Here is a 27,097-nt window from a genome sequence, read left to right as displayed (position 1 = left end):
TCTGCATCAAAAAAGGTAACACTGAAATTAGATGAAAGCTTGCTGAATGCCCATCATGCACTGATGAATGCTATCCTACTCAACACATGGCAGTGAATTCTCTTAGTCAAAACCATGCCTCTATCATTTTTAAACCAAAATGCTAAACATTCTATATTTATTCCTTACTGAAAAACTGAATCATTTGCTTTTAAAATGCTTACAACCTGGTTTCTTAGATGTGAACTAAACATACAGCAATACTTCGGTTCTTAATGCAACATACTTGTTCTGGAGTTCTGAAGTAGCATCCATGTCTTTGAAATCTCCTGCAACATGTACTATTCCATAACACGTTATTAAAAAAGCGAAGAGTGTCTGAAGAACTATCTGTAAACAAACAAAATTCAAAATTAACCATGGATACTCTGCCTACTCTTCATAAAAAGGATTCTTAATTTTTAAAAACAGTTTAATTTTTAAAAATAAACTTTAAATGCACAGCTTAATAGTGACGCTTAAGCACATGGAGCAATAATGCATAAACTATTCGAAAGAAAAAACGCTGTTTAAAAAGTGAAACTCAGTTGAGGACATCATTACTCCGGCCTAGAGGATTTTGATGTCTTATACAAGGCTTCAGGCAAAGCAGATTTACACAACTGCATGCTAGCAATATTAAAAAGCAAGAAAACAGATACTTCACAACACATTAAAGATTATACAACTTGAAGGCAAGTAGGAACAGCCCTCTGCATACATTTTTTTAGAACTGCATTGAAAAAAAATGTTATCAAATGGAGCTCCTTTGTTTCAGGATGCCAAACACTAGAGAGAAAAAAATTCCCGTTTATTTCTGCTACCGAGCTTGAAGTTCAGCTGCAATCCCCCACACATGGCTTTAAATGAACTACAAGGAGAAACACACACACGCAACCCTACCTTGCAACATTTGCAAGTTAGCAAAAGTTATGTATTTACCTTAACAGAGCTCCTTTGCTTCAGGATGCAGAAATTCCTTAAGATTCCAGGAGCAGACTAAGTATTTCTTACACTTATTGAATTGCACCTCTGTAACACTTATAATTCTGCTATACAGTTAATCTACTACATTTTACACGGTTATAAATCTTTTTTACTGTTTCACTGCGTTTATGTAGTGTTTTAACTGTATTTATCATTGCTAGATATGGTTTCATTACTCTTAATTGCATATTTACTGAATTACTTAACTGGAAACTGCTTTTTCATACTGAGAGTTGTATTTTCTGTTTGTGAGTGCTCTGTCTGTGCCTTTCTGTGCATTTTTTTGCAGTTTCTGTGATCTAGTCAGGTATCATATAACCTATTTGTTTGCAGTTAAAAAGAATTCTCGAGTCTCCTTGCTACTTTGTTTAAAGCTTTCATTTAGTGGCTACAGCTAGTAGCTGTAATAGTTTCCCACTCACCCTTCCTATTGACTTGTTCTTATACTTGGTGGCTTTGCAGTTGCCCACCCATACTGTATATTTGATCTGGGACATACCTCCCAGTCTAGTGTCATGAGTTCATTCTACCTAAGAGAGAGAACATTTGAGAAGGTCAACCCACTTAGAATCTTAACTTTGAATCATCTTCTGTTCCAGCTTTCTCCTTTTCCACTTTACTAAAAAGAAAAAAAAAATTCTAAGCTCGTTTCCCCCCTTTCCTGTAACTATTCTAGTCCAGACACAGATGTGCTGTATCCAGGACTGTTTGTAAGCTCCTGAGCCCCCAAGCCTTTCTGTGTTGGAGGGAAGCCTTCTAGCTCATCAGTGGAGTGGTAAGCACTAGGCAGCCTATCTACCACATAAGGAGTGGTTTCTGCCCCAGAAATTGTATTTATTGGCCGTCGGGGCAGTTATTCCATCTCTCTCAACGTCCTGATTTAAAAGCCCGCATTTGCACTTGTTTCCTCCCTTTCCTGCAACTAATCTCGTCCAGATACAGATTTGCTGTACCCAGGACTGCTTGTAAGCTTCTGAGCCCCCCCCCCCAACCCTTTCTGTGTTGGAGGGAAGCTTTCTAGCTTATCAGTGGGAGTGGTAAGCACTAGGCAGCCTATCTACCACAAGAGTGGTGGTTCCTGGCCCAGAAATTGTAGTTTATTGGCTGTTTGGACAGTTTTTTCATCTCTCTCAACTTTCTGGTTTAAAAGCCTGCATTTGGGCTTGTTTCCCGCCTTTCCTGTAAATAGTCTAGTCCAGATACAGACTTGGTGTATCCAGGACTGTTTTTAAGCTTCTGAGGGGTGCCAGAGTCTGCTCTTCAATTTTCCCTTAGATCTACTAGTTCTCTCCTCTCCTGCACTTATACTAGCTTATCAGTCTAGCACTTTACCAGACTTCTTGCAGCAATTATTGTAGCACACAAAAGTGCTACCAGCACTAAACATTCTACAAGAAAACAGATCCAGTACTTATCAATGACCACCCTTCCAGGAATGTCTAAAGGTCAGTTCCCTGTGCTTTCTCCTACTAACCTGGTGAACTTGGGCATCCTGAGGCAACATGTAGCAAAGTACAGTTGTGTACACTTACATAAATGTAGATGTTAGAGTGTATTCACTGTTGCAGTCATTACACTTGGGTCATCTGCCTGCAGGTAGCCCTCAGCCGGCCTGAATATCAAAGTCTTGGATTCCTACGTTGGATGCTGTCTCTTCTTCTATGATGTCAGGTCGTCAGGGGTATAAAACATGCAGCTGACACCATTACATCAGTTTTTCTTGCCCAGATGTTAGGTGCCCCCATAATGGAAAGCAATTATATGTTAGGATACACCTCCAACAAAAGCAAATACACCAGAAAGCTACACTAAATAAGAAGAAAAGTACTGCCAAGAGAAGTCAGGGGAATGGAGGGGGCTGGTGGGAGGGTAACCAGGACTGCAACAGTGAATACACTCTAACATCTACATTTATGGTAAGTGTACACAACTGTACTATGTTCTTAATATTTCACTGTTGCAGTCATTACATTTGAGTTGATTCCCAAAGCTAAGGAAGGGAGGAGGAAGTTAGAGAGCATTCGGACCAGCTATTAAGCCCTGAAAAACTGCAGTGGCAAAACCAGCTCTGGATTTAGAAAAAATAGGCATGTGATAATGCTTGGTGAAGATAGGTACAGAGCTCTAGGTAGCAGCTTCTAGGTTGTCCCTGGTAGGGACACCTCTGAGAAAGGCTGTAGAGGTAGATGCAGCCCTGGTGGAATGTGATCTTATCCCCTGTGGGGTAGGTTTTCCATGGTGCTTATAGTAGAAATGAATGCAATGGGCTAGCCACTTAGAAATGGTTGGCTTTGAAATAGCCTTCCCCTCTGCCCCTGCAGCAAAGCCAACTAGCAGCTGTTCAGATTTTCTAACAGGCTTAGTCCTGTCCAAATAAAGTCTAAGTTGCCTGTGCATGTCCAAAGAGTGCAGTATTCGTTCTCCTTTGTTTTGTGGATTTGGGAAAGAAGTAGGCAAATGAATGGACTGATAAGGACCACACTACACACCACCTTGCGCATAAAGGAAGGATTGGTCCTGAGGGACACCCTGTCTGCATGGAAGGGGAGTGGCTCCACTGCCATGAGGGCCTGTAATTCAGACACTCTTCTTGCTAAAGTGATGGCCAGAAGGAAGGCTGTTTTCCAAGAAAGGAATTTCAACTCTGCAGTTGCAGCTGGCTCAAAAGGAGGTAGAGTGAGCTTTTCCAATACAAAGTTAAGGTCTCAGGTTGGAGTATGGGCTCTCCTGGGTGGTCTTAAATTTTTGGCCCCTCTGAAGAATTGCTTTAGCAGGGGGTGAGAGAAGAGGGGTGGGTTCAGTATTATAATGATCTGAAATGGCAGAGGCATGAATTTTAACTGACTAGAAGGAAAGGCCCTTGTGGGGCATCTCTTGTTACGTACTGAAGAATATGCAGTAAGCTGGGCACCATTGTGCCCATACCCTGAGCCTGGCTCCAGGAACAGTATCTTTTCCACTTTTCAGCCAAGGATTTTCTAGTACTAGGCCTCCTTGCCTCCAGAATGACATCTAGCACCTGCTTACTGAGGGATGTTACTGGAGAGCTCAAGGAATTAGCCAGGCTGCAAGGTTCAGGGTTTGAAGTTGAGGGTGCAGAATCTGGCCCTTCTGCTGGGTCAGCAGGGAAGGGGTCTGAGGCAGGTGCCATGGTTCCAGCAGTGACATACTGCGCAAGAGGGGGTACCAGTGTTGGCATGGCCAGTCTGGTGCAATCAGTACTGTCCTTGGTTTGTCCTGTTTGATTTTTAGCAGAACTTTCGAGAGCAGAGGCAGAGGGGGAAAGGCATAAACTGAGAGACTTTCCCAGGTGAAGAACAGGACATCCACTTTCTAAGCTTGACTGTGGAAGTCCTTGTGCAGAATTTGTCCAATTGGTAGTTCTAAGGGGAGGCAAACAGGTCCATCTTTGGATCCCCCCATTTCTTTCTCAAAAGGTTAAATATCTTTGGTTCCAGTTTCCACTTGTTTGGGTCCATTAGATTTCTGATTAGGTCATCTGCTAGTGAATTTAGCTTGCCTGGCAGGAACTGAGCTTGTAGGTGCACTTGGTAGCTCAAGGTTGTGTTCCACACAGCCATGGCTAGTCTGCAGAGAGGGTACGAGTGGATTCCCCCCTTCTTGTTTATGTACCACATGACAGTGGTGTTGTCTGTCTTTACCAATAATTGTCCTGGAAGAATGTGGTCCTTGAAGGCTGTCAGGGAATTCTGTACAGCCAACATTTCTTTTTGATTGATATGTAGGTGCATCCGACTCAGGTTCCATTTGCCTTGAATGCACTGCCCTGCCAAGTGAGCCCCCCATGCATAGTCTGATGCACCTGTTAGGGTTTGGGAGGCAGGGGGTAGAGGGAATGGGAGCCCCTTGTTGTGGTAGCAGGCCTCTGCCCACCAAAGGAACTCTGTCTTTATGCAAGGAATGACAGGAATTATGGATTCCAGGTCCTGAGAATGTTGACACCATAGGCTTTTTAGATACCATTGTAGTTTCCTCATATGCAGTCTTGCATATGGAATTGGTAGAATGCAAGAGGCCATGAACCCCAGAGCTTGCAGGATTTTCCTTACAGATACCCGGGTCTTTGTGGCCAGTAGTTTGAAGTAGGCTGTCAAATAAACGTGTTTCTCTGACGTAAGGTAAAACCACCTGGGGAAGTTGTGTTCAAGCTTGCTCACAGGAATACAATTTGTTGGCAGGGTACTAGATGAGACTTCTTTTTGTTTATGGTGCACCCCAGTGAGGTTAGAAGTTTCTTTACAAATGCCAGATGTTTTAGTAGCATGTCCTGGCTTTTTGCCTGAATTAGACAATCGTCCAGGTATGGGTATATCTGAATATTTCTTTGCCTGCAAAATGCAATGTCTGGAGCTAGACACTTTGTGAATACCCTGGGCGCAGTAGATAAGTCAAAGGGAAGTGCAGAGAACTGACAGTGCATGGAGCCTGCTCTGAAGCGTAGGCATTTCCTGCAAGATTCCCTTATTGGAATGTGCAGGTAAGCTTCCATCAAGTCTAAGGTTGCCAACCAGGCATCTTTGCCTACCACAGGAAGCAGCTGTAGAAGTGTTAGCATTTTGAATTTTGAGATTTCCAAAAAGATGTTTAGAACAGAGAGGTCCAAAACAGGATGCCAGGAGCTGTCTTTTCTGGGTACCAGGAAAATTCTTGAGTAAAAACCTTGTCCCCTTTCTTCTGCTGGGACAGGCTGAATAGCTCTGATACTTAGAAGAGAGAAAACTTGCTGCTGAGCCTCTGCCCACTGATTTGGGGGTAGGTCAGGCCAACCACATTTGGGGTTGGTAAGGTGTGGAAGTGGAATCTGTATCCTTGGAAAACTATACTTAAAACCCATTTGTCCTGGGTAATGAGTTCCCAGTTTTTTACATGTAGGGTGATCTCCCCCACCCCCCAAGGGAGCAGGCAGTTGAGCAGGGCTTAGAAAGTTTAAGGTTAAGTCATTGTGACATTTTCCCATACAGAGTGTCTTACTACTTCCAGCTTTGGAAGTGGGAGCCCCCCACTGCTTAGGCCTGTGGGTACCTTGAGACTGCAGCCTAGGTGGTCTGCTGTTCCTGGGTTTAGACTGAGAAGGCCTGGAAGAGACAGGAAAGGACCAATTCTTAGAAGGCCAATGCCTGCTAAATCTAGGAGGCTGTACTTGTAGGAAATCTTTAACAGTTTGCATAGAGTTAGCATTTTAATCCATCTTTTTAAGGACTTCTGCTTAACTGCCAAACAGGTGGTCTTGGTTTAGGGGAGCATCCAGTAATTTAGCTTTAACATGATCTGGCAAATTCTGCTCCTTAAGCCAAGCATGCCTTCTAAGTACAGACCCAGTGACAGCAGCCCTGCAAGATGCTTCTAGAGAGTCAAAACCACATTGCAATGTATGTTTACCAACTTGTTCAGCAGAATGCATTAAATCCTGTAATTCTTTACTTTCAGCACAGTCAGGAATCAACATCATTTTTTGTTTAAGTAGTCCCACAATATGCCCACAATATGCTGCTGACATGAAACTGGCAGTTTAAGGCCCTAATGGCCAAGTGTATACCTTCTTACCCCATCTGTCCAAGGCCCTGGAATCTCTATCAGAGAGGGTAGGGTTTTTGGCCATAGTAGCCTTAATGCCTTTAGGTCCTTGGGAAATGGTCTCTGGGTCCGCAGTAGGATTATTGAAGAGGAACTTGTGAGAGTCAGGTACTCTGTAATACCAGTCAGGCTTCCTGGTAACTGGAGGTAAAGTGTCTGGGGCCAAGCTAGATTCCAAGAAAACATCATCTACAATGTCCAGGAGGGATAGCTAAAGGCCTGTGTTGAGGGAGGAGTAAGAATTCCCTAAGCCTCTTTTTGGAGTCAGAGTAAAGTACAGTTTTGTACCTACCATAAATGTAGATGTTCGAAGATCCACATTGCTGCAGTCCTTACACTTGGGTAGTCCGCTGTCCTCGGTCGGCCCGAATATCAAAGTATAAGGCTGACGTCGGTCAAGGCGCATTTGACTGACATCAGGACGTCAGGGTACAAATGCGCATGACCGACGTCATATCCTCAGTCTTTTCTTGCCCCAGATGTCAGAAGACCCTAAAAATAAAGGTCAAAACCAAAAGACAGCAAACAAACAACCAACCACCCTTGCACTAATTATATGTACAATATATACAATATACACAATATTTACAACCCAACCCACACAACCACCTCTAACTACAGAGGGAAGGAGGGAGTAATTGGACTGCAGCAATGTGGATCTTGAACATCTACATTTATGGTAGGTACAAAACTGTACTATGTTCTTCATCTCACATTGCTGCAGTCCTTACACTTGGGTAGAATCCCAAAGCAGAGGTAAGGGAGGATGGCCAAACTATAAGGAAGCAGGAGCTGCCAAAATGCCCTGCAAAACAGGAGTGGCAAAACCAGCCCTGGATTTAGAGTAAAGTGGTAGGTGATAATGCCTAGAGAAAGTATGCACTGAACTCCAAGTAGCTGCCTCCAAAATATCCTTGGTTGCCACCCCCCTCAAAAAAGCTGTCGAAGTGGCAGTAGCCCTAGTGGAATGAGGCCTAATCCCAGCTGGAATCTCCTTGCCATGATGGGAATAACAGAAAGCAATGCAAAACCCAATCCACTTAGAAATAGTTTGTTTTGACACAGGCTTGCCCTGAGAACTCAAAGCAAAAGAAACAAATAACTGCTGAGACTGCCTGAACCCTTTAGTTCTGTCCAAATAATATCGCAACTGCCTGTGTACATCTAAAGTGTGCAAAATCTTTTCCCCTTTATTTTGGGGATTTGCATAAAAAGTAGGCAAATGAATAGTTTGGTTTAAAGCCACACTAGAAACCACTTTAGGCATAAAGGAAGGATTAGTACGAAAGATACCCTATCCTTATGGAAAATTAAGAAAGGCTCAACCGCCATAAGGGCCTGCAATTCAGAAACCCTTCTTGCAGAGGTAATGGCCAACAAAAGGCAGTCTTCCATGATAAATATTTCAACTCAGTAGTAGCTGCAGGCTCAAAAGGTTGTAGAGTGAGTTTCTCCAACACAAAATTGAGATCCCAAGCAGGAGTAGGAGCTCTACGTGGGTCTTATATTCTTTCCCTCTAAGAAATTGCTTGAACAAAGGATGAGAAAACAATGGTGGGTCACAGTCATAGTGAGCTGAAATTGCTGCAGCATGAACCTTAATAGAAGAGAAGGACAAACCTTTGTCCAGTAACTCAGTAAGATATTGAAGAGCCACACTTAAATTAGGCTCAGAAACATCAAAATCCTTTGCTGCACTCCAAAATAAAAATCTCTTCCATTTATCTGTACACTTTCCTTGTACTAGGCCTTCTAGCTTCCAAAATCACATTCAAAACTTGTTGTGGAAGTTGAGACCCTCTATGGTTTAAAACAGAATATGCCAGGCTGTTAGGTGAAGAGAGTGAAGTTTGACATTGAGCAAATGACTGTCCTCCTGGGACAACAGGTGTGGAATCGAAGGCAAAGGCCATGGAGGCCTGCGCACCACACTTCTCAGTAATGGGTACCAGTGCTGTCGAGGCCAATCTGGAGCTATTAAAATCATCCTTGGCTTGTCCTGTCTGACCTTTAGAAGTACCTTTGGGAGGAGAGGCAGAGGTGGAAAGGCATACACATGAAGATTGCTCCAATTGAAGGAAAGAGCATCCACTCACCTAGCTGTGGGATGAAACCTTTCGTGCAAAACTTTGGCAGCTGATGGTTTAGTGGAGAAGCGAACAGATCTATGTCTGGAGTTCCCCATGACACTGTCAATTTCTGAAATACATGAGGATCCAATTTCCACTCGTGGGGATCCATAATTCGCCTGCTCAACACATCTGCTAAGGAGTTCTGTGCTCGGCAGAAACCTTGCCTGAAGATTGAGCTGTAAACTGAGAGCAGTCTCCCACAAAATCATTGCTTGCCTGCACAGAGCATAAGAATGTGTTCCCCCTTGCTTGTTGATGTACCACATGACAGTTGTGTTGTCTGTTAGAATCAACACCTGCCCTGGAAGAAGTAAATCCTTGAAAGCTATTAATGCAAACTGGACTGCTAACATCTCCTTCAAGTTGATATGTAGATGTTGTAGTCTGGCAGGCCACTTGTCCTGTATCCACTTTCCATTTAGATGGGCTGCCCAAGCTTTGTCTGAGGCATCTGTCGTTAAAATCTGACTCGCCTCTGGCCGGGTCACAGAGAGTCCCTTGTTTAGGTGACATTCCTGAGCCCACCACAAAAATTCCTTTTGAATGCAAGGTATTATTTGAATGACAGTGTCCAGATCCTGGCAGTGCTGTGTCCATACATTTTTGAGATACCATTGCAGCTTCCTCATATGCAGTTTGGCATTGGGAAGCACCAGAATACAAGATGCCATGAACCCTAAGGCTTGAAGGACTGTCCTTGCAGTCAGCCCGGACTGATGAGATAGTTGATGGAAGTAAAGGGAAAGATTCTTTTGTTTGTCCGGGGTCAAAAAGGCCATCTGGGATGCTGTATTCAGTCTCACACCCAGAAAGCACATGTCCTGAGAGGATACTAGACTGGACTTTATTTCGTTCACAGAATACCCCAGGCATCTTAGCACTGCTATCACATATTCCAAATGATGAAGAAGCTCGTCCCTTCCTTGAGCCAGAATCAGGCAATCGTCCAAATAAGGATAGATCTGTATTCCTTTTAGCCTGAAGAAAGCTATCACTGGAGCCAGAACTTTCGTGAACACTCTGGGCGCAGTAGATAAGCCAAAGGGCAATGCAGAGAACTGATAGTGAGAAGTCCCAGCTCGAAAACGCAGATACTTCCTGCAACTTAGTCTGATAGGAACATGAAGGTAAGCCTCCTTGAGATCCAAAGTTACCATCCAATGATCTTTGCCCAGCAGAGGTAAAAGCTGTTGTAATGTCAACATTTTGAACTTGGGAATGTCCAGATAAGTGTTGAGGATAGATAAATCCAAAATTGGTCTCCACGTGTTCCCCTTCTTTGGTACTAGGAACAGGCGAGAATAAAATCCTAGGCCCACTTCTGGCATAGGGACCGGCTGTATGGCCCCTATTTGGAGTAACAGAGAAATTTGCTTGTGAGCCTCTATTCTTTGCTGAGGAGGAACGTCTGGCATGCCTTTGAAAGGAGGCAAGGTATGGAAATAAAACCTGTAACCGTGGTGTATAATATCCAATACCCATCTGTCTTGGGTAATTAAACTCCAATTTTCTTTGAAAAGTGCCAACCTTCCTCCCAAAGGTGCTGCCAGGCAGAAGGCTCTGGCAGCTGAAAAGGTAGGTCATTGGGTCTGTTTACGAAAGGACTGACCCCTGCCCTCACCCGAAGACTGTGCAGGAGAACTCCCTGTTCTAGGCCTGAAAGAGCCCTGAGCTCTGCCCCTGCCACGTCTAGATCTACCCCTAGACTGGGAATCATAAGAAGGATACGTCCACCCCTTAGTAGGCCAATTTCTACTAAACTTTGGAGGCTGAACCTGCAAAAATCTTTAACAGTCTGCATAGACTTAGCCTTGTCTTCCATTTTCTTTAAAACTGCCTCAACAGGAGAACCAAACAACACATCAGATTGTAAAGGAGCATCTAAAATCCTTGTTTTAACATGGTCAGATAAATTTTGATCCTTCAGCCAGGCGTGCCTGCGAAGAACTGACCCAGTGGCAGCCACCCTAGACGAGGCCTGTACAGCATCAAAACCACATTGCAAAGAATGCTTACCCACCTGTTCAGAAACATGTACTAAATCTTGTAACTCTTTACAATCAATACCTTCCGCCAGAGCATCAACCTTAGACTTCAATTGTGAAAGGAGATAGTTTTGATATTTCAACATGTGAAACTGGCAATTCAAAGCCCTCATAGCTAGAGTGGAAGAAGTATAAACTTTCTTTCCCCATCTATCCAAGGCCCTGGCCTCTTTATCTGCAGGAACCGGATTCTTGACAACAGAAGCCTTAACACCTTTAGGCCCCTGGCTAACAGTTTCTGGGTCTGCCCTAGGACTCTTAAAAGATACTTATGAGCTTCACGCACCCTGTAATACCTATCCGGTTTAACAGGAGCAGGAGGCAGAGAATCAGGATTAAGAGAAGCCTCTGTAAAACATCTTCCACTACATCCAAAACAGGAGGTATAGCCAAAGGCCTATGCTGGGGTAAAACAAAATTCCCTAAGCCTTTTCCTGGAATCAGAGAAGTCCTGACCTTCCCACTTAAAATGCTCCCTCATGGAATGAAGAGTTTCTGAAAAGAAAAATCCTCAGGAGGAGAAGCAGGAGTAGTAGAATCATCCACATCAGAATCAGAATAAGGAGAGTACTCCTGCAAGTCTTCAGCCAAGACTCTGAAACATCAAGCCTGCTCAAAACTCCCTAGCTCGGCTCCACCCTAGGTCTCTTATCAGGAGGGGGCAAAGAACCCCTAATCAAAGTAATCAAATCTTCTGCCATTTTAAGCATATGCTTCTTGGGCACAGTTCCTGAAGAACTAGGGGTGACACCAACAGAAGCTAAACCTGGCCTGCCTCTGGGAGAAGCCTTGGAAACAGAAGGAGAGGGCCTAACCACCCTAGGCAGGGAGGGGAGTATAGTAACCTGAGAAGCCCCATCACCCTGACCTGCCTCCTGAGAGGCCACATCCTGCAATAACAAAGTCTCTCCCTGGGATCCCAAAGAAACCTCCGGTGGAAGCACCGGCTCCACTGACACCTCTAAAGAACCGGCGTCCGATACGGACGGTTCTTCTAGCCTAGGCTTAACTGCTTTGTCCTTGCGCTTCTTGAAGCGGGCCGGAGCATCCGGCGGCATTTATAATTGCACCGCTTCCCGAAGACTAACCTGGCACAATCTAATCTCCTCTTTATAGTGCGCTTATTGAATCTAGCACAAGAGCGACACCCAACAACGTCGTGCTCAGGCCCTAAACAAGGAATACACAAAGTATGATAGTCTCTATGCGGTATCTGTTTCCCACAAGAAATACAATTATTCACTTTTTCTGACATCCGGTAAACCACTGAGGCAAGAAAAAACTAAAATATTCCCCAACGGGGTACTTAGCCAACTTTGACTCGGTCTGAAACTCCGAAATCGAAAAATTTCAGAACGCCAACCGGCACTTGCAATACTGCTTCTGCATCGGACCATGCGGCAAAAAAGACTGAGGATATGACGTCGGTCATGCGCATTTGTACCCTGACGTCCTGATGTCAGTCAAATGCGCCTTGACCGACGTCAGCCTTATACTTTGATATTCGGGCCGACCGAGGACAGCGGACTACCCAAGTGTAAGGACTGCAGCAATGTGAGATGAAGAACATTCCTGGCTTTCCCAATGGAAATGCTCCCTAAGTGTGTGCAAGGTTTCACCAAAAGAAAAATCTTCTGGAAAGGAACCACAGGGAATGGAATCATCTGCATCAGAATCCTCATAGGTAGATAAGGGCAAATCCTGGTAATCAGAAGAAACAGAAATTTCAGAATCCTGATCAGGAGAATCAGAAGGAAAATCAGTTCTAGGTCTCTTAGAGGGTGAAATCAGTTCTAGGTTTCAGAGGGTGAAGGCTGGCTAGGTCTCAGAGGGTAAAGGCTGGCTAGGTCTCAGAGGGTAAAGGCTGGCTTCCCCTAATGAAAGTAAGGTAATTATGTATTCAGCCATTCTTATTTGTTTTTTAGGCATATGGGCCTAACCATGCGGGTTGGACGTCGGTTTTCTAGGCATGGGTCGAATTTCAGGCCTTGAAGATGGCGTCGGTTTGAAATGCAAGTCAGTAGGCCTGAATACACCCTCAGAAGCCGGTGCCTACACAGCGGCTCTGGACCCATCCAAGGTAGACACATCTGCAGGTTCCATAGTTGAAGAAGCATCTCGCGGCACACCAGACTCCGAATGGGTCTCAGCAGAGGTCTGCGAATCTAAAGTAGTGGGTATTGGGCTGCAAAAGCGCCTCACTGAGTACTGCGAACTGGCGACTAGCTTAATGGAAGCGACGGCAGCTATGGACCTATGCAGTCTGTCTTTATCTTTATGTTTTTTCATAATGTCGGTAGTCGGATGGCTTCTGGATAGTTAAACAGAGTACCAAAATAATTTGCTGCAAAAAGAAACCGACGACTAATAGTCTGGGGTTTGAATAAGGCACAAAACCGACAGCGAAGGATGTTGTGGTCTGGGCCTAAGCAAGGAATGCAGTACGAATGAAAATCTTTGAGGTATTTGCTTTCCACAAGTAATACAATTGTTAACTTTTTGCTGACATCGGTTAAGAGCAAGAAAAAGGATCACCAATGGGGTACTTAGCTTTTTTTTTTTGAAGATTTCGGTACTGAAACTCGAAAATGAAAATTTCAGGAGTCAGCTGACCGTCACTTGCAAAATGCTTCTGCTTCAGGCACCACGCAGCAAGAAAAACTGATGTAATGGCGTCGGCTGCATGTTTTATACCCCTGACGACATGACTTCATGGAAGAGGAGACAGCATCCGATGCAGGAATTCAAGACTTTGATATTCAGGCCGGCTGAGGGCTACCTGCAGGCAGATAACCCAAATGTAATGACTGCAACAGTGAAACACGAAGAACATCTGCCTCATGTACACCGACAACCCTCTCCTCTTACCTTCCAACACTCAAACTTGTGACAGATGCACTTATATATCCAAATTGGAAGTCACGCACTCTCCAGCCAAGACCAGAATAGCTGGTCAAGAGGAGAAGGTCAACACTTGCACCACATGGAACACAGCCCTCCAGAACAACCCTCCAGCACTGTCTTCACATAAAAACACAAACCACACACCCACCTTTGTAGAGGCTCTCAATAAAAATCTATCCAAACAGCAGAGACCTCCAAGGCAGAAATGCACTCCACCACCACAACACAACACTAATCACGAGACACACAACTCTCCTAAACAGTATGTCACTCAACCAAAGCCCCTAAGGCAAAACAGCATCCCCAACACGCTAGCCATAGGTGACTCGATAGTGAGGCACAGTGATGCCCACTCACTTTCTCCTTATTCAGCCTAGTAACAGCTGCCTGTCAGGTGCCAGGATCCGCCACATAATGCATGCACTCAGGTCCCTCAACAGGTACAAATATGACTTTGTCATTGTACATGTGGGTGTGAATGACCCGAGATGTACCTCCCTGAACTACATGAAGAGAGACATGGAGGAGCTCTCGGATTATGTAGCCCAGGCAGGTATGACCCTAGCCCTGAGCAGCATCCTACCATCACCCAGAATGATCCCACAGTACAAGCAGAAAATGACGGACTTCAACAATTGGCTAAGTTTCTGGTGTCATTCTAAGGGGATCCAGTATCTGCCTGCCTGAGATGACATGACTGACTAACTTCGATGCTTTGCCACAGGATGGCCTGCATCTGTCACTCCTGGGCTTCCGGATATTGGCCAAGACTCTTGTCACCCCTATAGTGCCTTTTTTAGGCGGTGTTCTGAAGGCCAAATTATTACCATAAGAGCTACAAACAAATGCAATCTGAGGGTCATGCTGCTCAATGCTAGAAGTCCAAATATCAAAATGCACTCACTCAAAGCACTCCTTAAAATGGAGAACATCAACATTTGTGCTGTAACAGAGACCTGGTTCAAGGCAGCAGAAAGCACCCCTGCACTACCAGGCTATAACTCATTCCACACTTTTCGGCCAAAGAACATGGACCAACATTCCAAAGGCGGTGGTGTTTCCATATTCATAAAGAATGCACACACCTCCAGACTGGTAGCCCAACATAATGCATCAGAGATACTTCAGGTGCAGAGAACATTGGGTAAGACAGTGATTTAGGTTGTAGCCTGCTATAGGTCCCCAACCATGTCGCAAGACTCGCACTCCACATTCCTAAGCACCCTGGAGAATACTAGGGTCCAACCTAAACAAACACACACTTACTAGACGACTTCAACTACCCCTCCATTAACTGGGTAAACTACTCATGTACCAATCAGTTCATTAATTCCAATGCCCTAGACCAGCTCATTCTTAACCCCACTAGAGCTAGCAACATCCCTGACCTGGTCATTACTAACATGGGCAACCATTGCTCTATACCAATAGTCAGCTCCTCCCTGGTTAGATCAGACCACAAACTAATACCCTTGGAAAATCACATCCCTCCCACCCCCCACAAAGGTAACCACCATGAAAAACCTCAACTCCAAAGCTAACATTGGGGTCCTAAAAACAGAGGTGGCTAACTTCACGGCACCCATGCAAATGGAGAATAGTTGCGTGACTGCAGAATCATACACCAATGCGCTCTATGAACACTTACACAAATGCATGGATCTCGCCATACCCAATAGAACCAAGATGCTCTCCTCCAAATAAAAAAAGGAAGCCAATCTGGTGGTCCCCTGCCATAAATGAACTCTACAACAGGAGGAGGAAACTGATGCAGAATAAGGTAAAGCCCCAAGACTGGAAAAACTCCCTCATCAGCCTCAACAAAAAGTTGAGATCTCATCAAATACTCTAAAGCTAGCTATGAAAACAGAATTGCAGCAGATAGCAAAGACAACCACAAGGCCTTCTATAGTTATGTAAAGAATCTCCACGGCAAAACCAGATTTGCTCTGAGCTACTGCACAATGGTACCTCCTACACTGAGACAATAGATATTGCTAGTATACTGGATGGCAGAGTCTGTGCCAACTTCACACAACCCCCCCCCCCCCCACAAAGGACCAATAACAATACCAGTAGATTGCCAAGCACCCAGTATTACTGCTGCACAGGTTAAAACAGCACTGTCCAAGGCCAAGAATACAGCTTCTATGGGACCTGACAATATTTCTGGCTGTGTTCTACATAAACTACAGAGTTAACTGGCACCTCACCTGTGTGCCCTGTTCAATCACAGCCTCACCTCAGGTTTTGTCCCTACTGAATGGCACATTGCTACAGTCATTCCTCTCCACAAAGGAGTGACTACAGACCCTGGGAACTATCGCCCCATTAGCCTGACGAGTCTGATGTGCAAAGCTATGGAATGCATCATCATGGACCTAATCAACAAGGATATAGGGAATTTCCAAACTCTGGGTCCCACACAGTTTGGTTTTGTGAAGGGTAGATCATGCCTGGTCAACTTCTTTGAGTCTGTCACCAGAGTTGTGGATGAAGGCAAGGTGGTTCATGCAGCCTACCTTGACCTGGCCAAGGCTTTTGATATAATTTATCACTCAGGAATCACAGAAAAACACACTAAGCTTGGCATCAACCCCTATATCACTAGGTGGGTTGCAAACTGGCTCACGGATGGAACCCCCAGTGTGAAAGTAGCTGACTCAAGTCAGACTGCCAACTAGTCACAAATGGAGTCCCACAGGGTTCGGTCCTGGGTCCTCTCCTGTTTGATATCTACTTCTCTGAAGTCCAGGCCAACATGAAGGGATTCTGGCTGACAAAGTTTCCAGCTGATTGCAAGTTGGGAGCCATTATTAACTCCCCAAGTGATGCTGACATCCTACAGAATGGCCTCACTGAGACCAATGACTAGTGTCAGAACCATGGCCTTAAGATCAATGCCAAAACCCGGTTTCATGAATTACCACAATGATGGTAGTCCACTGAACACAGAAGGCGTTATAAGAGATCTGGGAACACAGGTTTACGGCAACCTCTCTTTTGATCACCACATTGCCAGTGTGGTCAGAAAGTCCTTCTATGTGGCACATCTCATTACTAAGGGTTTTGCACCCAGGAAGAGAGGTCACCGTCTCCCTCTACTCTTCCCTCGTTAGGCCAATCATAGAGTTCAATGCTCCCATTTGGCATGTACCTCACTAGACACTTGCAACAACTGGAGGCGCCACAAAAGTACCTCACAAAGAGGATCCTATGCCTTAAACACTTATCCTATATGGACAGACTCAAAAACACTCCAACTATTCTCGGTCTCATATTGCCTACTTAGAGGCAATCTCTGCTCGACTTACAAAGCCATGTCTGACAAAGCTTTGTTAGAAATTCTACATCTAAAGAAATCCCAATCCCTCTGCATCACACACTCCAGAGACCTCAACCTCATTACCAGAATTAACAGAACATGCTGGAGGGACAGGTTCATAAACCAGAGACTGCCCATGCTATGAACAGACTTCCCATACATGTCAAGCAGAGCACCTCGCTGTCCCTCTTCAAGCGAGATCTTGATGAGTGGATGAGAAACAGAAAATTCACCCCGGGGATAACTTCAAGTGGCTCTACTCCACAGAGGCACTAGGAACTAAGGTCGGGTGGCATTATGCCAGGGTAATCCTATGGCTAGGCTTGTAAAGGCCCAGGGTCATTAGCCTAGTACACACCTATAAATGAGAATTTCACAACCTCTGTCTGGCCACTTCAAACTGAGGGACTAGTCAACCCACAGGCAGTACCAATTCAGCATCAAAGGCTTTCACAAAAGCTCAAGATCCTCCCCTTAACTCCCATAATTCCCCTCACTTCCCCCATGTTTGTCAGATCATCATACATCCAATCAAAGCACAAGTATCTTCTAAGGACAAAGGACACCTCTTATCCTCCCCTCTTAAAGGCCTCAGGTAATGTTGACAAGGCCAGTACAGAGACAGTAGGCATGAACTGGAAAAGGGAAGATTTAGTAAAGTGGAGACAGGAATCGTAACCCATCACTAAACCTTAATTTTTCATATGATGCAGTCCATCCACTTCACAATGAAATACTTAGCTAACCATAATGGGTAGGCATCGTAAAATAACAGATTGGTAGCCCCAACAGAAGACTCTGAGATTGCATTCAGCTTACAGTGTGCCTTGCAAGTGGATGCACAAGTCCATGTTTTCTACTGAGGAGTTTTTGAATTAAAAAAAAAAAAAAAAAGGCCAAGAACAAAGCCATAGATTTTATTAAATAAGTTCTAAGATAACCTAGAATAGTCTTATTACTAGAAACATACCATTAATTAACAGCCACATAGACATAGCTATCAACTTTTTTTTTACTCATTTTTGGACCATTTCTTATAAAATTGTAGTTTTTTGGCAAGCGTATTCTTCAGCAAAATTCATACTAATCCAAAACCTATTACTCTTATCAACTTTTTCAGTCTGTAAGAGCAATATTTATAAAGGGTCCATATTTTTGGGCCTTTGTCTCCCACATTAGTTGAGGCTATGTCCAGATTTCTTGCTCTAAGAGGTTAAAAGGGACGCACATGGAGAGAGTGACATGATTTTTTTTTTTTGTTCCCACCTATTTGATGCAACGATGACAAAAAACTGGTCATCTCCTCTAGTGTTTAGGCTCCATGTAAAAATAATCTTAGTCTGGAAACAGAAACAATCTAACCTGGATTCACATCTGCTGGAATATTCAGGAAAGAACACTGGCAGATTAGCCTACTGGTTAAAGTTTAACTATGAAGCTAACATATGTATGAAGGCTTGGTTAGTTCATAAGGATACTCAGTCTCTATGAATAGAAGATATGTACTTACAATAACTTTGTACCTGTTGTCCAATTTCATTATGCATCACAAATGGGTCTTCAAATACATCCTCAGATCCAAACCAGCCATTTCTCAGACATATGATCCGAGCCTCAAACTCCTCCCTCTCCCATGATGCCACATCCCCTTTCAAACCCTTAGACTGAGTCTGCTGCCCTTATCACAAGATGTTGATTGGAAAGACAATAAAGAAGCAGAAACAAAAGGCCTACTGAAGTCCAGACTAGGAACCAGTGGGCTCCTTAATCCTTTAGTGTGTTCTCAGCTGTACCAGACAAGGGGATGGGAGTGGGAAATGATGCATAATGAAAGTGGACAAAACAGACACTAAGTTATGTTAAGTACATAACTTCTAATCTGATTATGTCCACTTCAGAATGCATCACGAATGGATCAGAGTCCCCAGCTGCAAAAAAACCCTGGGAGGACCTCAAGGAAGGATATGCCTAAGCACCACAGAACCAAAGGATGCCCTATTTCTGGAAAAGTACAGTTTTGTACCTACCATAAATGTAGATGTCTGATAGGTATGCATCTGCAGTCATCACATATAGGTTGTCCTGCCTCAGGCAGCCCTTCAGTCGGCCGGATTCCAAAGTCTGGGTCTGGCCTCGGCTGATGTCGCACTTTCCCCGACGTCAGAGCGTCTGGGGTATAAAAGCATCAGCCGACGCCATCTTCCTCAGTTTTTCTTGCCCCAGATGCCAGGTGCCCTCTAGGAAGGCTAAATTTGGATAAATGCAATAAAATTCCAAATATTCGCAAAATTATATATATACATGTATATACAAACAAATACACCATAATAGATTCCCCCAGCTAGCTAAAAGAGGGGTAAGCACCCTAGGAATACCACAGAGGGGTAGGAGGAAGGGTAAACCTGACTGCAGATGCATACCTATCGGACATCTACATTTATGGTAGGTACAAAACTGTACTATGTCCTTCAAGGATGCATCTGCAGTCATCACATATGGGTAGAATACCATAGCCAAACTGGGGGTGGAGGTACTAAGTGAAGGATGGTGTAGTTAAGATACCCTGCAGGACTGCCGTAGCAAAATCTGCTCTGGATTTGGAGTATAAAGGCAAATTGTAATGCTTGGCAAATGTATGCACGGAGCTCCATGTAGCAGCTTCTAAAATATCTTTGGTAGCCACCCCTCTAAGGAAGGCTGTGGTGGTGGCTGTGGCTCTCGTGGAATGAGGTCTAATGTTAGCTGGCACAGTCTTTCCATGATAGGAGTAACAAAAATTAATGCAATTTCCTATCCATTTCGAAATTGTCTGTTTGGAAATTGCTTTTCCTTACACCCCATCAGCATATGCTACAAACTAGTCAGTCTTTCTGTAACTTTTAGTTCTGTCCAAGTAGTAGCGTAGTTGTCTGTGTATGTCCAGGGTGTGTAGAAGTCTTTCCCCTTTATTTTGAGGCTGTGGGAAGAATGTAGGCAAATGAATAGCTTGGTTCAAAGATACCCTGGATACCACCTTTGGCATGAAAGGAGGATTGGTCCTCAAAGAAACTCTATCCTGATGAAAGATAAGGAATGGCTGCACCGCCATTAAAGCTTGTAGCGCAGATACTCTTCTTGCTGAGGTTATGGCCAGAAGGAAGGCAGTTTTCAAAGACAAAAACTGTACATCTGCCGATGCTGCTGGTTCAAAGGGAGGTAGCGTTAGTTTTTCCAACACGAAATTCAGGTCCCAAGTAGATAGAGGTGGTTTCCTTGGAGGATTAATGTTTTTGATTCCCCTTAGAAACTGTCTTAGTAGAGGGTGAGAGAAGACAGGTGGATTTAGATTGTATTCTGCTGAGATTGCCGAGGCATGTATCTTGATGGAAGAGTAAGACAGGCCACTGTGGGACAATTCTGCCAAATATTCCAGTATGTATGCCATATTTATCACAGTCACATCTAGGCCCTTTGCTGTGTTCCAGGTGTGAAATCTTTTCCATTTTGCTGTATATGCCTTCCTTGTGGAAGGTCGGCGAGCTTCCGTAATAATATCCTTCACTCTCTGGGATAGGTTACCCTGAGGAGGAGTCATGGTATTCTCCAGGCAGTTCGCTGCAAGGTTTTCAGGTTGGAGTGTAGAGTCCTGAAATTGTGCTGTGTCAGTAGGAGTGGCCATAGGGGGAGAGGCCATGGTTTCGTCTGTGACAAGCTCTTTAGCAGTGGGTACCAGTGCTGTCTTGGCCAGTTTGGGGCTATCAGGATTACTCTGGGCTGCTCTGTCCTGATCTTCAGTAGGACCTTGGTCATTAGTGGAAGAGGTGGGAAAGCATACACTGTTAAGAGCTTTCCAGCTGAAAGAGAGAGCGTTCACCTTCCATGCTTGTGGGTGTTATGTCCTTGAGCAGAATTTCTTCAGTTGATGATTTAGGGGGGAAGAGAACAGATCTATTTCCGGCCTTCCCCATGATTGTGTGATTTTGTAAGAAGATGTCTGGGTGTAGTATCCATTCGTGTGCATCCATGGTAGTTCTGCTTAAGCTGTCTGCCAGTGTATTGTCTTTCCCTGGCACGAATTGGGACTGTAGCTGTATGTTGAGTTTCAATGCCAGTTCCCATAGGTTCATTGTCAGTCTGCAAAGAGGGTAGGAATGGGTGCCTCCTTGCTTGTTTATGTACCACATAACTGTGGTGTTGTTTGTCCTTATGAGCAGGTGGCCTTACTGAAGGAAAGGTTTGAAGGCCTCAATTGCGTGCATCACTGCCAGCAACTCCTTTTGGTTTATGTGCATGTGCAGCTCTCTGTGTCCATAGCCCTTGTATACATCTGTCCTCCATGTGCGCTCCCCAACCTTGGTCTGAAGCGTCCGTGGTGATGGTTTGGTTGGCTCTTGGCTTGCTGAAGGGCAGCCCGATGTTCGACCGGCAAGCTTGAGCCCACCACAGGAATTCCTTTTGAAGGCAAGGAATGAGTGGGATCAGAGCTTCTAAGCTGCGACTGTGCTGAGTCCATAAACTTCTTAGGTACCATTGTAATTTCCTCATATGAAGTCTTGCTTGTGGAATCAGAAGAATGCAAGATGCCATGTAACCCAGGGCCTGCAGGATTTTCCTTGCAGTCATCTGAGTTTGTCTTGTGAGATTCTGAAAGTAAACTGGTGGCTGTTCTTGTTTTTCTTCTGTGAGAAAAGCCATCTGGGTGGTTGTGTCTAGATCTGCACCCAGAAAAGTTATTCTTTGGGATGGAACCAGTCGATTTGTGGATGTTGACTGTATATCCCAAGGCCTGTAACAGGTGGATGGCATAGTCCAAGTCCTTTAACAAAGTTTGCTTGCTGTCCGCTTGTATTAGGCAGTCATCCAGATAAGGGTAGATTTGAATCCCCTGAAGTCTGCAGTGTGCAATTACTGATGCCAGGCATTTCGTGAATACTCTGGGCGCAGTAGATAAGCCAAAGGGCAATGCTGAGAATTGATAATGCTCTGACCCTGCAAGAAATCTGAGGTGTCTTCTGCAGCTTTGTCGAATAGGGACATGCAGGTATGCCTCCTTGAGGTCTAGAGTCACCAGCCAAGACCCCTTGCCCAGCATGGGAAGGAGCTGCTGTAGAGTCAGCATTTTGAATTTTGACACAATGAGGTACGTGTTCAGTGCGGACAAGTCGAGAATAGGCCTCCATTGATTTTCTTTTCTTGGAACAAGGAATAATCTTGAATAAAATCCCTGGCCTTGTTCTGAAAGAGGTACCTTTTCTATGGCTTTCATTTGCAGTAAGTTGGTAATTTGTTTCAAAGCCTCTGCCCTCTGATTTGGTGGCAGGTTTGGCATGCCTTTTCTTTTTGGCAATGAGTGGAAATGGAACCTGTATCCTTTGTCTATTATTTGCAGTGTCCATGTGTCCCTTGTAATGCTGTGCCAATTTTTTGAGAATAAAGAAAGCTTTCCGCCCAAAGGTGCTTCTAATTGAGCCCTGGTCGGTGGAATCAAAATAAAGTCATTGAGTCTGTCCTGGTGTAGCAGTTGTAGTTCCTGCACCACCTCTCTGGTTGGGAGGCTGCCACTGACGGCCTCTGCAGGAGCCTCTAGCTTGCCCTCTACCTTTGGCACATCTATTTCTGCCTCTTTGAGATCTGTCCGAGTCCAGAAAGGACCAATTCTTAGTAGGCCAATTTCTGCTGAATCTTGGTGGTTGGACTTGCAGAAAGTCTTTAACTGTTTGCACAGATTTTGATTTTTCTTCAAATTTCTTTAAAACCTCTTGAGCCGTGGAACCAAATAATTTTTGTTTTTCCATAGGAGCATCCAAAAGCTTAGCTTTAACATGGTCTGGCAGAGATTGTTCCTTCAGCCAGGCATGCCTACGTATAACTGCACCTGTCATAGCAGATTTGCATGAAGCTTCCAATGCATCATAACCACACTGCAAGAAATGGTTACTAACCTACTGGGAGTTATGCACCAGATCCTGAAGGGATTTACGATCAAGGGGTTCAGAAGAGGACAGTTTCTTATGCAATTCATCTATCTTGATACTGTATCATATGGAATTGACAGTTTAATGCCCTCATGGAAAGAGTTGCAGAAGTATACACTTTCTTACCCCATCTCTCTAATGCTCTTGACTCCCTTTCAGAGGGTAGAGGATTTTTAGCAGTAGCAGCTGCAACCCCTTTAGGGCCCTGGGAAATAGTTTCTGGATCAGCAGAGTGGGCCTTGTACAGGTGAAAATGTGAATCCGGGACCCTGTAGTACCCATCAGGTTTGGCAGGAGCCGGAGGGAGAGAGTCAGGGGCAGTACAAGCATCTGAATAGACATCATCAATTACATTCAAAACAGGAGGCATAGCTAAGGGCCTGTGCTGAGGTAAATGTAAAAAGGTCCTTAATCTCTTTCTGGAATCAGAGAATTCCTGACCCTGCCATTGAAAATGTTCTCTCATAGTGTGTAATGTTTCTCCAAATTAAAACTCTTCAGGAGGGGAGGCCGAGGGAATAGATTCTTCAGCATCAGAATCCTCGTAGGCCGAATAAGCCTCCTCCTGGTGGTCTGACAGACCAGAGCCATCCGTGGACTCATCTGAAGACTGTGGATCAGAGGGCTCAACCCTGGGCCTTTTGTCCGGAAGTGGTTGAGAGCCCCTGCCCGGATGTGGTTGGGAGCCTCTAATTAATGAAATCAGATCCTCTGCTAGGGTAAGAATCTGAGAGCTAGAAGAAGGTCTCAGAGAGGAAACTTTGGGAGGCAAATCCTTAGAAAGTTTAGCAGCCTTAGCCCTAGAGAAAGCCTTAATGGACATGGAAGCAGGGGGTCTGGCTGCACCACGTGCATGAGTAGACTTATCTACAGTAATGGTGTCGGAAGATTCCTGTTTCAGAAGGTAATTCAATGACCGACTCGGCCTGGGCCTCCCGGGCCGAGGTAGTCGGTTGCGTGGTTTCGGTAGTAGGAAGAGCCAAGGACTCTGTTTCAGCCGAGACCGAGACACTCGCGGTAGGCCTGACCGAGGTTTCAGCCTGCGTGTGTCGGTCCTTGTCCTTCCGTTTTTTGACGGAATGCGAAGTCGGAGTCTCCGACGGCATTTTATAAGCAAAACTAGCCCCAAAAAACTCCTCTGCAAACTCCGACCGACGTCTAAGAGTTCGTCGGTTGAAGGAAGCACAGGCTGAACAGGCCGAGACGTCGTGGTCTGGGCCTAGGCAGGGGAGGCAGTAAGAGTGGAAATCCTTATGAGGTATTTGCTTCCCACAGGTTAAACAATTAACTTTATCTGACATCGGCTGAGGCAAGAAAGAGTCCCCAACGGGGTACTTAGCTTTTTCGAAGTCTTCGGTATCTGAATCACAGGAGCTGACCGATCGGCACTTGAGAACTGCTTCTGCTTTGGGCACCACGCGGCAAGAAAGACGGAGGAAGATGGCGTCGGCTGATGCTTTTATACCCCAGACGCTCTGACGTCGGGGAAAGTGCGACATCAGCAGAGGCCAGACCCAGACTTTGGAATCCGGCCGACTGAAGGGCTGCCTGAGGCAGGACAACCCATATGTGATGACTGCAGATGCATCCTTGAAGGACATCAATATCTAACTTGTAATGAGATAGAAAGGTATGAGCTGAGGACCAAGTAGCTGCGGCACAGATGTCATCAAATGGAGTTCTAGCAAAAAAGGCTGAAGAGGCTGACATTGATCCGGGTGAATGGGGCCTAACCAGACGAGGAAGTTGTTTGCCTTGTTGTCAAACTATGGAGATACACTCCGTAATCCATCATGACAAAGTAATTTAGGAAACAGCTTATCCCAACCTGTTAGACGAAAAAGAAATCAACAGCTGCTCTGATTTTCTATGAAGCCTAGTCCTGTGTAGGTAGAAACACAACGGTCTGTGAACATTCAAAGAATGCAAGATATATTTGCCCTTATGAGAGTAATTTGGAAAACACACAAGTAAATGAATGGTTGGATTCATGATGGCCTCTGAGGCAGCCTTTGGGACGAAGGAGAGGATTCATCCTAAGAGAAACTCTGTCCTTGAAGGCTACATACAGAGGTTGAGAAGATGGTGCCTGCAGTTCTGAAACTCATCTGGCTGACGTGATAGCCACAAGAAAGGCCATCTTCCAAGACAAATACTTCAGCTCACAAGAACCAGCAGGTTCGAAGGGTTTCTGGGCAAGACCTGTAACACTAAAGTAAGATCTCAAGGAAGAGACTGGTCCTTAAATCAGAGATCTCAGATATAAAACTCCTTTCAAGAAAGGCCAACAAAACTTGGAAGAAGAAAGAGTAGAGGGAGAACCAATCTCCTTCCCAAGATGAAAATTAGAGCTGGCTTAGAGTTGTTCTTTTTATCGTAGAAAAACTCGCTCCCTCATGAAAGAGAACTTAAAAACTTGAGCACATCCAAAACGGAGGCTGAAAGGGATCTATATTCCTCTATGAAGCCCAGATGGAAAATCTTTTCCATTTGCTACCATACAACTTCTTGGTGGAGGGTTTTTGGGAAGCAAGAATAATGTTATGGGTAGGAGGGGGAAGCATGGACTTTAGCAAAACTTCTGGAAGTAGAGAAACCAAGTGGTTCATTTGAAGGACCGGAGATTGGGAAGTCATTTTGTCAGAAATGAAATCAGATTCTGTCTGGTATCCAATATCCATGGAGGATATTTGCTGTGAGACTGCAGAAAGGGGAACCATACCTGATGAGGCCAATGAGGGGCAAGGAGGATAAGACTGGTCTTCAACCAGATGGCTTTCTGTAGAACTTTGGATATCAGGGGGGATCAGAGGACAAGCATGCAGGAGACCCGGGGGCCAATTGTGGACAAAAGCGTCCCTAGGTGACTCCCCCACTGGAGAGCAAAGTACCTATTGCATCTGTTGTTAAGGGAGAGGCAAACAGGTCACAGCAAGGTTGGCCCCAACGGCTGAAAATCTCATTCGCTACTGATTGGTTCAGAGACCAATCATGAGGACTCCAAACAGACCTGCTCAACTTGTCCTCCAGAACGCTGGATTCTCCCAGGATGTGCACTGCAATGAGAAAGCAGTTTGAAGCCATCACCCATTCCCAGACTCTCACAGCTTCTCTAAAGAGCATGCAAGACCGAGGTCCCCCCTGCTTGTAGATGCAACATACCACTTGACATACTGTGTCAAGATTGCAATCATCCCAGGAGGGAGGCAGTCCTGGAAAACTTGCAACATGAGGAGGACCGCTCTCCTCTCCAGAACGTTTATGTGGAATTTGGTCTCTGTGGGGGATCACATATCTTGGACCATCCTTCTCTGAAAATGCCCCCCCTCCCCAAACAGGGAGGCATCCGTGGTCACTGTGCCTGAAGGAGGGGGAAGGAAAAAAGGCCTACCTAAGTGAAGACAGTCTGTGAGCATCCACCACTGCAGATGATGTCTGAAAATGGGGGTAAGCCTGATTGGGGTTGAGAACAGGCGACACCGAATGACCACTGAAGAACTCGTATGAACAACCTGGCTAGTGGCACCAGAAGGATGTCAGCCGGCATGGAACTCAAGGCTATGAGAATCGAGTGAGCTGAAGGAGATGGCATGTCTAGTAAGCATTGATGAACCTGCTGCCCGAGAGATTATATCCATCGTAAGGGAAGAGCTGCAACTTGTGTTATCGCGTTCAAGTGGGTTCCGATAAAGTCGATGCCCTGAACTGGGACCATCTTGGATTTGGCCATGTTGACCGATTCCCAGATGAAGAAACGGGCAACATAACATGAACTGCCTGGCATAGCTGATGCCTTGTGGGTGCCATTAGGAGCCAATCATACAGGGAGGGGAACACCTGGAAACTTTGCAGGCGGAGATGTTCTGCAACCATTGCCATACATTTGATGAACACCCGGGGGCTGTGGAGAGACCAAAGGGCAGTTTCTGAACTGGTAATGATCGGCCCCAAACCAGAAGCATAGAAATCTCCTGGAGCGTCTGTCTTTTCATATGATAGTACGCATCCTGGAGATCCACTAAACACATCCAGTCGTCCTAGCGCAACAGTGGCAGAATGGACTGTACTGTAAACTATGCAGAACTTTCTCTTCTTCACAGATTCAAGCTGCTGAGATCCAGTATAGGTAAATCAAAA

The 27,097-nt window shown here is 45.0% G+C and overlaps 1 protein-coding gene across 1 annotated transcript in view; it reads right to left on the bottom strand.

Annotated features, from left to right (window-relative positions):
* Positions 1–225: 225 nt before the first annotated feature.
* MMGT1 (membrane magnesium transporter 1) overlaps positions 226–27,097 on the bottom strand; it is a 321,921-nt gene continuing 295,049 nt past the window's right edge. Inside the window, exon 8 of the mRNA XM_044057310.1 lies at positions 226–369. Within this exon, the coding sequence (XP_043913245.1) occupies positions 226–369 (144 nt within the window). The remainder of the gene's footprint in view (positions 370–27,097) is intronic.

Source organism: Protopterus annectens, chromosome 15.part0 (genome assembly GCF_019279795.1).
Source record: "Protopterus annectens isolate FY-2018-M chromosome 15.part0, PAN1.0, whole genome shotgun sequence".
Classification (NCBI taxonomy): domain Eukaryota; kingdom Metazoa; phylum Chordata; order Ceratodontiformes; family Protopteridae; genus Protopterus; species Protopterus annectens.
Note: the sequence above shows the minus strand (reverse complement) of the source record. Positions and strands in the feature narration are given on the sequence as shown.